This window comes from Taeniopygia guttata, chromosome Z (genome assembly GCF_048771995.1).
Source record: "Taeniopygia guttata chromosome Z, bTaeGut7.mat, whole genome shotgun sequence".
Classification (NCBI taxonomy): Eukaryota; Metazoa; Chordata; class Aves; order Passeriformes; family Estrildidae; genus Taeniopygia; species Taeniopygia guttata.
The window spans coordinates 54,084,617-54,097,197 of NC_133063.1; the positions used below are offsets into that span (position 1 = coordinate 54,084,617).

At 39.4% G+C, this 12,581-nt stretch overlaps 2 protein-coding genes across 11 annotated transcripts in view; one reads left to right on the plus strand and one right to left on the minus strand.

Moving 5' to 3' along the window:
• ITGA2 (integrin subunit alpha 2) overlaps positions 1–3,105 on the plus strand; it is a 67,268-nt gene extending 64,163 nt beyond the window's left edge. For all 4 annotated transcript variants that reach the window (XM_030258974.4, XM_041711048.2, XM_032744575.3 and 1 more), the window contains one exon: positions 148–3,105. In XM_030258974.4, coding sequence (XP_030114834.1) covers positions 148–237 — 90 coding nt within the window. In that variant the 3' untranslated portion in view covers positions 238–3,105. The remainder of the gene's footprint in view (positions 1–147) is intronic.
• Positions 1–12,581, minus strand: part of MOCS2 (molybdenum cofactor synthesis 2) — a 31,771-nt gene that overhangs the window by 14,561 nt on the left and 4,629 nt on the right. For 3 of the 7 annotated variants that reach the window (XM_072921620.1, XM_072921621.1, XM_072921619.1), the window contains exons 3-5: positions 12,402–12,537; positions 11,453–11,606; positions 9,924–10,047 (exon numbers count right to left, since the gene is read on the minus strand). In XM_072921620.1, coding sequence (XP_072777721.1) covers positions 9,924–10,047; positions 11,453–11,606; positions 12,402–12,522 — 399 coding nt within the window. In that variant the 5' untranslated portion in view covers positions 12,523–12,537. Of the gene's footprint in view, positions 1–8,743; positions 8,853–9,923; positions 10,048–11,452; positions 11,607–12,399; positions 12,538–12,581 lie in introns of those variants that run through there. The other 4 variants (NM_001245457.2, XM_032744013.3, XM_032744012.3 and 1 more) reach the window with 2 other exon arrangements.

The following is a 12,581-nucleotide window of genomic DNA, read 5'->3' on the forward strand; positions in this document are numbered from 1 at the left end:
TCATTTTAGAGGCAAGAATTGTCTACAGATCACTCTATAGTGTATGCATGCACACATGCATTTTTACCATCATAGTATTTAGTTCTGCTGAGTAATGAATTATCAATGACTGACTGCAATGTGGTGTTATCTTAATACTTCTCACAGCTTGGCTTCTTCAAGAGACAGTACGAGAAAATGACACAGGATATAGAAGATGTCGATGAAATTGCAGAACTCACAAAGGACAAAGACTGAAGATGAGTTAGATGGACAAAGAGGAGATCTGAGCCACCAGTAGTAGTTGTGATCAGTCAGTTCTTCAGCTGGAGTGCCTTAAAGCTTAGTAACATTTAAACATTTTTAATGAAAGTGTCTTTATAGATTAAATATTTTACCGATTCTACTCTATTGTAAGAGTAACTGCAGGACAGTTTGTTTTTTTCAAAAATGATTTATAATGCCTTTTCTTTTAAATTTTTGCCTTTCAAACAAACTTAACCCTTAGAACTGGCAGGTCCGGAGTTTACAGTAACATACTGTTCCAGCAGCCCTTCTCTTGATCCACTGTAGAGTGAAACAAGAATTTATTTCAGATTATTGTGGAACAGCATCAGTTTGTAATTCAGTTGACAAGTACCACATGTGTTAAAGGACATTTTCTATTAAGTTGACGATGAATGTGTCGTAAACACTGCTTCCAGATTGGAAGAAGAAAAGTCATTTTTTCATTGACTAGTTCCATCCTTATTGTTTTAGAAAAATAATTTCCACCAGCAAACCTTTGCTTTAACTAATTTATAAACTGGGAACTGTGTATGAAGATGTCTGTTTGGGTGCTATAGGACAACTGGCTGGGCAAAGTCTTCCAAAAGTTCACCATATTTCTTGCACTAAGGTCACAGCTAAATTACTGAAGGATATTGTTTGGGGGAAGTATTGCCAAATGATATGTATAACTGTCTTCTGCATACTTTCTCCCTGAGAAGAAAAGGTGAATTTCATAATCACTTATAGCATGTTCTCTGCAACATTAACACTCAATTTTCCTCTTGAGAAGAACTACCACTGTTATGCTGGCCTTTATACTCTTGGTCCCTCTGATATCAGTTTGGCTGTTAACATAAATAGAAAAGACAGTCAAGATCTTGCCTTTAATTCTGTACTGAAAGATTTTGCAAGACTAAGAGCATAGAGTGAACTAAAGGGGATAGCTGACTGAGGAATTATGCACGTTACAAAAGGGGATAGTGAAGATCTACGCTCTGTAAAATGTTTACTGCACTTCTTTAGCATCTCGGTGCCCTCCAGGAGACCAAAGTTCAGTACAACCTCCTTACCTGTCACATTTTTTTTGGTCCTACCTGTTCATGTCTAGGTGAAGTTAACTTATGTTTTATATGGAGAAGTACTGTAGTGCTCTGTAATGAGCTCTAAGAGCAACACTTGGGTGACTTTGTGTTGGTTACACACCTCAAGTTTATCACATGCTGTTACGCTGCCTGGTTATAATGAAAGCTTGGTCTAATAAAGGCCCATGCTGTAAGACTGGCAACAGGGGAATAGGCCTTTTGGCTGCCTTTCTCTCTCATGCCTGGCAGTTAGACTTACAATTGATTGGGAGAGAAGATGTGTGTGGTTTTTATATGTATGCTGCCATGCCAGTGAGATTGTTTCCAACTTGAGGTGATTTACTTGAAGAGTAAAACATGCAAATGTGCCTGATTGAGAACACAAATTCATGGTTTCTTCCCCCCAAAACTGGATTGTAATTATGATTAGGCACTTTTCCATTATTTTCTGAGGAGCTAGCCTTAAGCATGTTTGAAAGTTTTACTCAGTCTTTTTTAATAGCTAATCAGTCAAAAGCCAACCATCTCTTTGGAAAATAACAGCTTCATTTGCAGCAACAGCTGGATTATGGTCAGTATAGTTTTATATGTGTTTTGAATTTATTTTGTATCTATGAAATGTTATGTTTTGAGACATTTTGTTGTGGTTTTTCTAACATTCTGAAAAACAATTCACATTCTTATATCAATTATCAAACAAGATTCTTGCCATCAGCTGAGTCTGTGACCAAAACAAATATTTTAAAAGTGGAAAAAAAAATAGCAATTGCATAAATCTAAAGAATAAGCTCCTGTCTGGTAATTATAAATGTTGAGGGCAAATGCTCTGAGAGTAAAAATAAAAAAAATGTCTGCCTCAATTCTTATATAAACTTATGCAGAAAAAAATAACCCCTACAGCCATGTATGTGGGAAGCTCCTACATAATCAGGGTCATGCACTCCGGAGCAGAGAGGGAATTTCACAATACACCAGATGGTTTTCAATTTCTGGTGCTGCCTACCAGGGCAATTCAGGCATTGACCCAGATTTCCTTCTTCTGCCTTCAGTGGGAGGTACAGGTCAATATCCAATATGCAACTTCTTTGGGGATTTAACAGTTTATCAATCAGGTAGCAATGATTCAATTCACTAGTATTTTGACATGAACAACGTAATTCCCCTTCCCAGCCTGGACACAATACTGCTTTTTCAAAATAAAGGGGAGACATAATAATGGGTAAGGTTTTTGTATCCTAACCACTCCAAATTAATAGCTTATTTTTCTTTAAAAATTAATACTTAAATGGATAATTCAGTTTTTGTAATGGGTAAGTCTATTGCACTTTTAAGTTGGCACAGCTGCAAATAATACTGGAAATATTATGTATATTTTGTATTGTATTGTGCAAGGGTTTGGGTTTTTTTTTTTCTTTATTAATTACTTTTTTAAAGCAGCATGTTTTAAATACCCTGAAATTTTGAGCTTCAGCATGTACTTCTGTTTGTGCTTGCAGCAAGAAAAGTCAGCAATACCTTCAGCAAACTCAAGTTATATCTGATTCTAGTCTTGAAATCTAGCTGCTGACTTCCTGAAGTACTGGAATCAAGTCCAAAATCTGAGTTCGTTTCATATGAGCCTATGTATAAATTGGAATATACAAGAGAATTTATAATAAAGTTGACTTTTAAAAGCTAGCATGTAAGCTCTATGGGAGCAGGGACTGTATCACTGTGGTGGCCTGTCTGAGGGCCTAGCAGCATTACTGCAATAAAACCCAAGACTACTGCTGAACACAGACTCATTTATTTTTAGACAGCAACCTAAAGAAAAGCAATGCTACTGAAAAAGCACTGCATAAAATGGGGCCAAATATGGCTTTGTCCCAGTAGCACACAGTGAGAACCTAAGGGGATCACTCTGCTAGGTAGACAAAGACACTGCACCTGAAGTCTTGCAAATCATAGTCCAGAATGTGACACTACCAGTAAATTGTACTGTACTGTAACCCAACTCACATTAGTGCAAAAATACAATACACACAATACAATAAAATATCACATGAACCTGATCTTAAGGCACAAAGTTTTGTCTTTCAGCAAGTCTCAATGTTCTGCAGAATTACAAGCTAGATTCCTTATACACTGACTTATGTATGTGCTGCTTTTGGCTGGGACAGAGGTACATTTCTTGACAGTAGCTAGTATGGGGTTGTGTTTTGGATTTGTGCTGGAAACTGTTGATAACACAGGGATGTTTTATCTGTCACTACACAGTGCTCACAGGTCCAAGGCCTTTGCTGCTCTTCACCCCATCTCACCAGTGAGGAAGCTGGGGGTGCAAAGGAAAGTGGGAAAGGGACAGAGATGTGAAAACTGCCCACAGCTGACCACAGGCACTCAGAGTATTTGGTGTCTGTCTTCCCAAGCCACTGTCACATGCAATGGAGCTCTGCTTTCCTGGAGCTCACTCAACCTGCCTGCCAATACGAAGTGGTGAATGCATTCCTTGTTTTGCTTTGCTTGCATGAGCAGTTTTTACTTTCCCTATTAAACTGTCATCCATCTCGACCCACAAGACTTCTCACTTCTACTCTTCCTCTTCTCTCCCCCATTCCACAAGTGGCAGAGTGAGTGAATGGTTGTGTGGGGCTGAGTTGCTGACTGGGATTAAAGCGCATCCAAAACTGAACTACAACAAAAGCTTGCAAATTAAAGACTAAAAAAATGAAGATATGAAAATGCATCTCAAAATCTGTATGTAATTGCCTCAATTTTTTATTGCTTGTGAAAGTAAATGAAATGCACATTTTCACAGCTTTTTGAGTCCTACATTTTAATTGAATCTTTCTGTTCTCAGTTAATTAGTCAATTATTTGTCTGCAATCACAGGTTTTAGTATGGTAGCAGTTTTTAAATTGTATTTGCCTCTTAAAATAGTCAAAATGGAAATTATATAAAAAGAACTGCTATAAAGATACATCAGGATGCTAATTTTTGATAAGTTGGTAAGATCAAACTTTATAGTGTGGTTGTTTTTCAAAAAACTGGCCTAAGGTACTCAAAGAAACTGGTAATTTACAGTCATCAATCTATTCCAAACTCTTTTCAATCACCTCCACAGGACATTTAATTGTACTTAATAATACATAATGTTTAAGATTGTTTTTCACAGCATTTTAAAAGAGAAAGGGCAGCACTGTCTGCTTTAACATACAACTTGTTAATAATTAGATTTAGCAGTTCTTTTTTTAATGCTTCTGAAGCAACAAATTAATGTGCTACTGTATAAAACTGCAACTTACTTGGAACCGCTGTGCATAAAGTGAGCAGAAAGGCCAAAAATCTAGTTCAAAGTTGAGCAATCCAAAAGCTTCATTCCTGAGTGCAGCAGTGACACTTTCACGGGCAACAGCCAAAGCGAGGGCTTGTATTTCCCAGCACAGCCAGCACCTCAGTGGGCCAGGAGCTGCTCCTCCTGCCTAGCCATCTCTCGGCTGCCATCTCCTGGGTCAGCCCCTTATAAAACAACTCCCTTCCTCCCCCGTTATTCCATGACAATCCATCAGTTGCTGTTTTCATCGTATGCACCAGGCTGAGCTTCTCTTGAGAGCAGAGCACAATGCTCAAAATCAGGAAAGGAAACTCTTAAAATCAGTGCTGGTATATGGATGTTCGGCCAGACAAAGGGGTGGATCAGCGTATTCAAATATTGCCAGCCAAAACTGAGGCATCTTTTCAGAAGGACAAATTATTGCTCTGAAGACATGCACTTCCACAGACAGCCCTCATCTGGCAGATCTCTACAGGAATCACATGGTGACCCTCTGGGTCTGCAGCATTTGTGTCTGGGAACATCCCTCTATGTACCAGAGCCACTAAGTCAACACAGCTGGTCTCATAGAGAGGTGGGATTACCTTCCCTACAGACAAGGAAGAGAAACAGCTGGACTCATTCCAGAAAACTGAGTCTTCCTTGAGATAGGCAGATCTGCAGCTGTCTATCATCCCACTCAATGGACCTCACCATAACACAGAGTAGCCCTCATCCAGTACTGTAGTTCTGCAAGTGTGGACAGCGGGACAAACACGGCTACATCTTTCCTAATACACAGTGAGACACTGCTGGGATTCATCCCCTGGCTTGGAAACACTTCTGGGTTACTTCAGACACAGCTTAAACTGTGAACACAGTAATCTGCCCTCTTATGATAATACTGCCCTAGCAGAGAAGGTAGCCTACAGAGGGAGACAGAATGCCAAGTTAAGAGCATGGATTTAAGTTTCAGTGAGATACATTTAACCTCTAATTAGCACACCATCCCTCCCAGAAACATTTCCATTTTGCTTTTACATGCCAGCTGAAGAACCCAAAGTTACACAAGACTGATATATCATTGTTCCAGAACAAAGGAGTACTTGCCTCATGCACAGCTAGGGACAAAAAATGACATTTCATTGTCTCTACCATGGCAGCATACACACATTGTAACACTCAGCTGTGACTCAGTACAACATATCTTCCATTCATTGTTCCTGGTCACTGTGGGGAAGTATACAATTATTCTCTCTTCTTTTCTGCATCCTCCTTCCCAGCTGCATTGCTGATGGGGAAGGTGCACTTAAGGTCACCCTGGGAAAATCTTCCAGGAGACTGCATAGCTAGAAAGGCACTAAAGAGACACTACTGCAACTCAGGAATTGCCCCTGATCATGAAGAACCAAGTAGAATTTAACAATGGTAACTAACATATTCCACTGATTTTCTGTATCAGAGCACAACACTAGTATGGAACCACAGCAGAAGTTTTACTTAATTCATAAAATATCTACTGAAAAACAAGCTAATTTTTGTGAAATTAATACACTAATTAGTTGAATGGTAACAGCAAACATAAACATGGAAAAATGAATACCAAATATGAAAAAGTTCATGTATTTCTTTCTCTTCTAAAGTGAAAAATAATTGTTTCACAGAGCAAGTGATTGTGCTCAGTATTCTGTACAATTCCTAGGAAAAATTACACTCAAACAGCAGAGGGCTTCTCTCCAACCTCCAAAATAAAGGAAAACTCAGTCTTGACCAGCTCTGCCTAGATAATAGGGCCCACATGGCTTGTAGAGTGTGCATCTGCAAACATGCAAGGAGCAGCTGCTGTCCTGCAGATGAAGGACTGAGTTACACTTGAGGAAAGTACATCAGTAAGTTAATAAGCACAGTTAAATGATGTTTCTGCCTGAAGCTGTATGTTTCTTTACAATTTACTTCAGATACAGTAACTAAGCATTAAAAGTGATTCAAATCCCTGGGGGAAAAAAGATCATCACCTACTGTCCTCATTTTACTTTATGCAGCTAGAAGTTGTTAGTAGATTTTTGCTGCAGACAGAATAAAATGGAATATACAGCTGAGGCTTCACTGGTGTGTAATGTAATGATTACAGAATCAAAGACTGGTTTGGTTTGGAAGGGACCTTACAGATCATCTAGTTGCAGCTGCCCTGATAAGAGGCTGGGACACCTTCCACTAGACCAGGTTACTCATAGCCCCATGCAGGCTGACCTTGAACATTTCCAGGGATGGGGCATCCACAGCTTATTTGGGCAACTTGTGCCAATGCTTCACCACCCTCACAATAAAGAATTTCTTCCTAACAGCTGATCTAAACCTACCCTCAGATCAGCTTAAAGCCATTCCCCCTTGTCCTATACTACATGTTGTTGTGATAATTCCCCCTCCAAACCTATTGTAAGGCCCCTTTAGGTACTGAAAGGTGACGTAAGGTTTCCCTGGAGCCTTCTGCAAGCTGAAAAACCCCAGCTCCCAGCTTGTCTTCATTGGAGGGGTGTTCTAGTCCTTTTAGATGAACTTAGTGGCCCTCCTCTGGACTCGTAACAACAACACTTCTTGAGCTGGGGGCTCCAGAACCAGATGCAGTGCTCCAGTGGGGTCTCTTGAGAGCATAGCAGAGGAGCACAATCAAACCCTTTGACCTGCTGGCCCCATTGCTTTTGATGCAGCCCAGGACAGAACCGGATTTCTGGGCTGCAAGCGCACGTTGCCAGCTCATACTGAGCTTTTTGTTCACGAATACCCTCAAATGTTTCTCCCCAGTGCTAGTCTTGATCCATTCTCCCTCCAGCTTGTACTTATGATTAGGATTGCTGTGACTCAGGAGTATGACCTTGCACCTGGATTATAAATAACTATATATGATGCAGAAACAGATATAAGAGCAACTGAGCAAATAATTTTGCATTACCTTATTTTCCTCCACTTCTATCTACCTTGTCTACACAAAAAATGATAACTAGGTAACACTGCCTCTCAGCATTAGCAGAAATGCCATACACAATGGGACTTTGAACTCTTAGCATCTAAATACTACCATGGCAATGTAGAATAACAAATAAAATTACCTTGCTCAGACAGGTAACCTGGTATTTCCAGTGAAACCCAGGCATATTATGTCAGTTCATTTAACCAGTTTTCAAAACAGTAACAAGAGAAAAACTGTAATAAGATTAAATCTTAAATGTGAATATAAATGCATATATGAATTGCAGCAAGTTCAATAAACTCCATTTTCCTTGAAAAACTATTCCATGTTTTTCAAAATATTTCAACTATTGATGACTTTTAATCCCCACACATATGAAGGCAAATTACTGAAGCTAATTACACCATAGTTGTGTATTTGTAATAATAGTTGGTTTGGGTTTTTCTTCGTGGAGCACCACACAACTACACAACCAAAAAGTCACCTTCAAAATTTTGTCTAGACATCATTAAGTAGTTACAGATTGGCATGTTATTGCTAAGGCAATTCTTTTTGCTGGTAGAGTACTAGCTTTAACTTTGAATCAATCTCTATCCACATTTTTTTAATGTAATGGACTTGTAATACCATCTGCACAGTAAAAATCATTCTGTGAGACAGAGCTACTGGAACATAAGCACTACTAAACAGTTAGTAACTCTGGGGTATAGTTTATATTTTCTTCTCTGTCTGCACTAAAATAGTTCATCTACTTCAAGTAGCTTTCACATTACAAGAATGCCTAAATAGCATAAAGCTTGCAAACTTAATTCTGCAGTCATATAAAATTAAACCTCTCTGAATTTTAATTGTCCCATGGTGACCTCCCATGCAGACAGAGAACACAGACTAGCAAAGTAAAAGCATTAGAACAGTATTTATCAGAGAGTAGTCTAAACGCTGCAACAAAGAATTTTAGGGAAGATTCTTTTAAAAACTGACTCCATGTTAAAATGCACAAAAAGGCAATTCCAAAGGACAGTCAAGACACCTAAAATCCCTAATTAATCCTCATTCACTTCATCAGTCCAAACTAAATGATTGAGATTTAAATATCTATTAGATCGTTTAGAAACATAGAGATTCTCTGTAAAAACTCAAAGGCAAATATGCTCATTAGGAAGAGTAACACTTTATTTTCAAGAGAGTACAATTATTTTTCTGAATTTGCCCAAAAGCATTCCTTGTTTTCTTTCCAAGAATATTCATCCTCATAAATCTCCTGTAATATAAACAAAGAATGGGAAATGTTGTGAGTCTGCTACATACAGTTACAAACCAGGCCAAACTACTCAATAGCCATCCCACTATTATTTACTGATCACATCAGGACTGCACAGCACTTGGCTGGCAAGCAGAAGAGAGGGCAGCACCCTTAGAACATACAGACTTGGCTGAACCCCAGGCCGCTCCCCACTGAGTTTAAAAGGGCCTGCCTATGCTGAAGTCAATTCAACAGAGATCTAGAAGAAATTACGTAATAGCTGTAGAGTACACAGCATTTATGCTGCTACATTAACCTACTGTACCATTGTTTTGAGATGAGACTTTAGATGTAACAAAATGTCAATATTAAAATAAAAATTATATTAATACACTAAATAAACTACTAATAGAGCTTAAGGACAGACTGGATTACCCAGCTGAACTTCCATCTCCTCAAGAAGGTATCAGAAAAGTGAAGTAATGTGGGGAATATCACTGTTAACCACATGCCAAGTTCTGCCAGGGAGAGGACACAGACAGACATAATGGTCATTATTTGCATACAACACTGAGGTTATACCATGAGGTTCTTTCTAGACTTGGGGTAGTTTCTCCACACAGTGTTGTGTGCCTATACTAGCTTTGGGACTTCTGCTCATCCCTTCATTGCGCGCTGTTGCTTAGTGCTCAGTGCTTTCTCATGGCCACAGTAAGGAGGGGCAAAGAGAATGGCAAGAAATGCTCCTTTTACTTCCAAACTGCAATGCTGTCCAAAGCAAAGCTGACTCAAATTCTTTCACAAGCCTGTGCAGAACTGAGTTTTGCTACTCAAAAGAGGACAGCAGGCCTCCTTCGCTTTCACCCTAGGATGGCTCCAAAATAAAGAGGAGCTAGATGGTACAAGAGCAGGAGAACCTTCCAGATGCTTTACCTGCCGTATATGGGCCTGGCTGCAGTAGAAGAAACTCGCTGATGCTAGACACTGCCAACCCATCAGGACCAGCTGCTGCTGCCTGGAATGCTGCTAAGGCAGCCCAGACGTTTTAGACTAGCATAGGCTTAAATTTGATTTTGTCCCCAAACATACCTTTTTCCATATTGGGACAGATGCTTTTAAGGTATTGATGCAGTACATTACAGCTTCAAGGGATTCTGCTCTGTGTGGAGAGGAGACTGCAATAATTACACTAGCTTCAGTTATTGGAACCACACTAGGGAGAGAAGAGGAACAACAGCAGCTTTAGCTAACACTTAACATCAAGAACACCCAAAAGTTGCAGCCATGTCACGTCAGTATTCTGGCCACATGTTCTCCTGACTCATTCATACTGAGCAAGTGTCAAACCACATCCAAAAGATTATACTTTTTAAAAGAAAGAAAACCACAACCAAAATCAGTACCAGATGTTAGAATTCCACACTTTAGAATAAATAAACCCACCAGACATAGGCTTTTTTCTTCCATTCTTTCTTTTTTTAAAATTAAGCCTATGGAATTAAGAGGGGGAAATTGTTAACTTGTAACAATGCATAGGAAACTCACTGGAAGCTGGCTTAATAATGAACAATAACAAGTTAGAACAGCCAGTTCGTATCTAAAAACCTAAGAAATCATCTCAGTTTGCACAAGAATTTGTGAAAGAAGAAATTAAGTGCCTCATACTATGCAGATTTTGCAATGAAACCAAATTTTTGATGAATTCTGACTTTAGATTCTCAAGTTTCTTAGTTGGTGTGCTGTGTTAAACTTAACAGAAGCACAAGGTTCTGTGCTTCTCCTTGCAGTTGTAGCATTCCCAAAATCTGCCTCCCCGTCCTCCCTCTATAGTAAGACTCCTTTAGCACAATCCATAGGAAGAAATCTCAGCCTAAATGCTTTGAGCTGCCCTCATGACAGCCACCCTCTCTGTTGACTATAAAGGAAATCTAGGGAAACTACCCCTCAGGCCTTTTATCTTACTTACTCTTTGCAATCACATCCCAAGTTCCTTCAGGATTTCTGCAAATCCTGCTAGCTTCAGCAAGAAATCTTCCCTGAACTGGGAAGGCCCAAGAGTATGTCAGACACCAGTATCCCACGTTTTGAATCAAAAGGAAAATGCTTATCCAAGATTCAAGGAACAACAGGAGGCTGGCAATTACTATGCCCCACAGCCTAAGCTTCCAGATGTTTTGTAGCATAAATAGACTAAAATTTGACAATAAGAACATTCTGCAGCTCCTCAACAGGAGAGAGGAGAAAAAAATAAAGTGCTGTCAACTTCACACCTTTAAAAAATAAATAATAAAATAAACAAACAGCCTCCCCTTCCCTAGAGTGAAATATCTCCCCACTTTCAAAACATCATATCAGCATGATATGATCATCAAACATCTTTCCAGGCCTTTCTTTGTGGACTCCAGCAAACCCTACCTTAATAAATACATAAACCTAAACAAACACATTTTTGAAAACAAAATTTTTAGCTCCAGAGCAAGAGCTTGATCCTGCAGCCAGCCTTCCTGCACTATGGTTTCTAAACACTCCTGCTGGTTCCGCAGCTACGTAAGCAGAGCTATGCAGCAGACAAGGATTGACACTCCAGTTGCAGAAGGATGGGGTCTGGACATACATACCCAAGTCTATGGTGCACTGCAATATGTTTGACTGAAGGCCATTTCTGTCTAACATCTCTGCAGATTTTCTTCATTTCAGTTTCTGCCATTGAAGTATACGCTTCATATTCTAAGTGAATCACTTTTTTTCCTTCAAAATTATTTCTTGTAGTACCTAAACAAAAATGAATACATATTGTATCTTTATGATACGCATCATGTATTATATTAATACAGAGTAAAAATCCAGAATCTGTTGCTATGGTCAAGGTCAGCACTGTATAAACAACCTCCCCTAATCATGGCTGCATAATGAGATTATTTGAACAAGATAAATCTTTACTATATAAGGAAGAATTTAGTTTACACATTACACAGGTCTGTAGCCCACAATGCCCAAGGCTGGGACATTTTCTGTGGTAATTGCTAAGGTGCTATAATGGCATTTGCTCATGTAATTTTTAAATGCCCCGTATTTAGGCGCCTAGTAGCACTAAGGTTTAAGCACAAACCAGTTTCATATGTGTGCCATGTACATTAAGCACAGTACAGAGCTACCAGCCTGATCTTCACCAGCACATTGGTAGAAGAGGACTTCACTTTCAACTAAGACCGGAGTTACAGGACCTCACATACAGGTGTGGACATATAGTTGGCACAGCCAGAATATTTCATTTCCCACCCTGAATAAGTTGTATCCCAGGGGACAGGGGAACAACTCCCAGGCAGTTCTCTACTCCAAAGCTACTGTTCTGTTCAGTCCTATGATAGCCATACCAGCGAGAAAGTTCCACACCACTTTAGGCCATGGTCTTGCTCTACTGATTCAGAACATGTTTTCTAAACATAATGGGCTCAGATCAGGAACTGATTTATTTGAGAACTACAAGTCTGGGATGTGGACTAAGTAAGTTACATTTATTAGACTAGTAACATATCCAGTGACTTAGCTCAGAGATAACAAACTCACCAATGAACAGAGACACTGCCCCACAGTATGGTGAAACAACCAGCTCCGACACTTCACCGACAGAGAGCTTTTCCGACTTGAGCTTGATAAAATCTTTTGGCACATCTTCTCTTTCTTCCATATCACAATAGAAAAACTGAAACCAGACAGACTCTGTTGTTGTTCCCGGAGATACTAGCA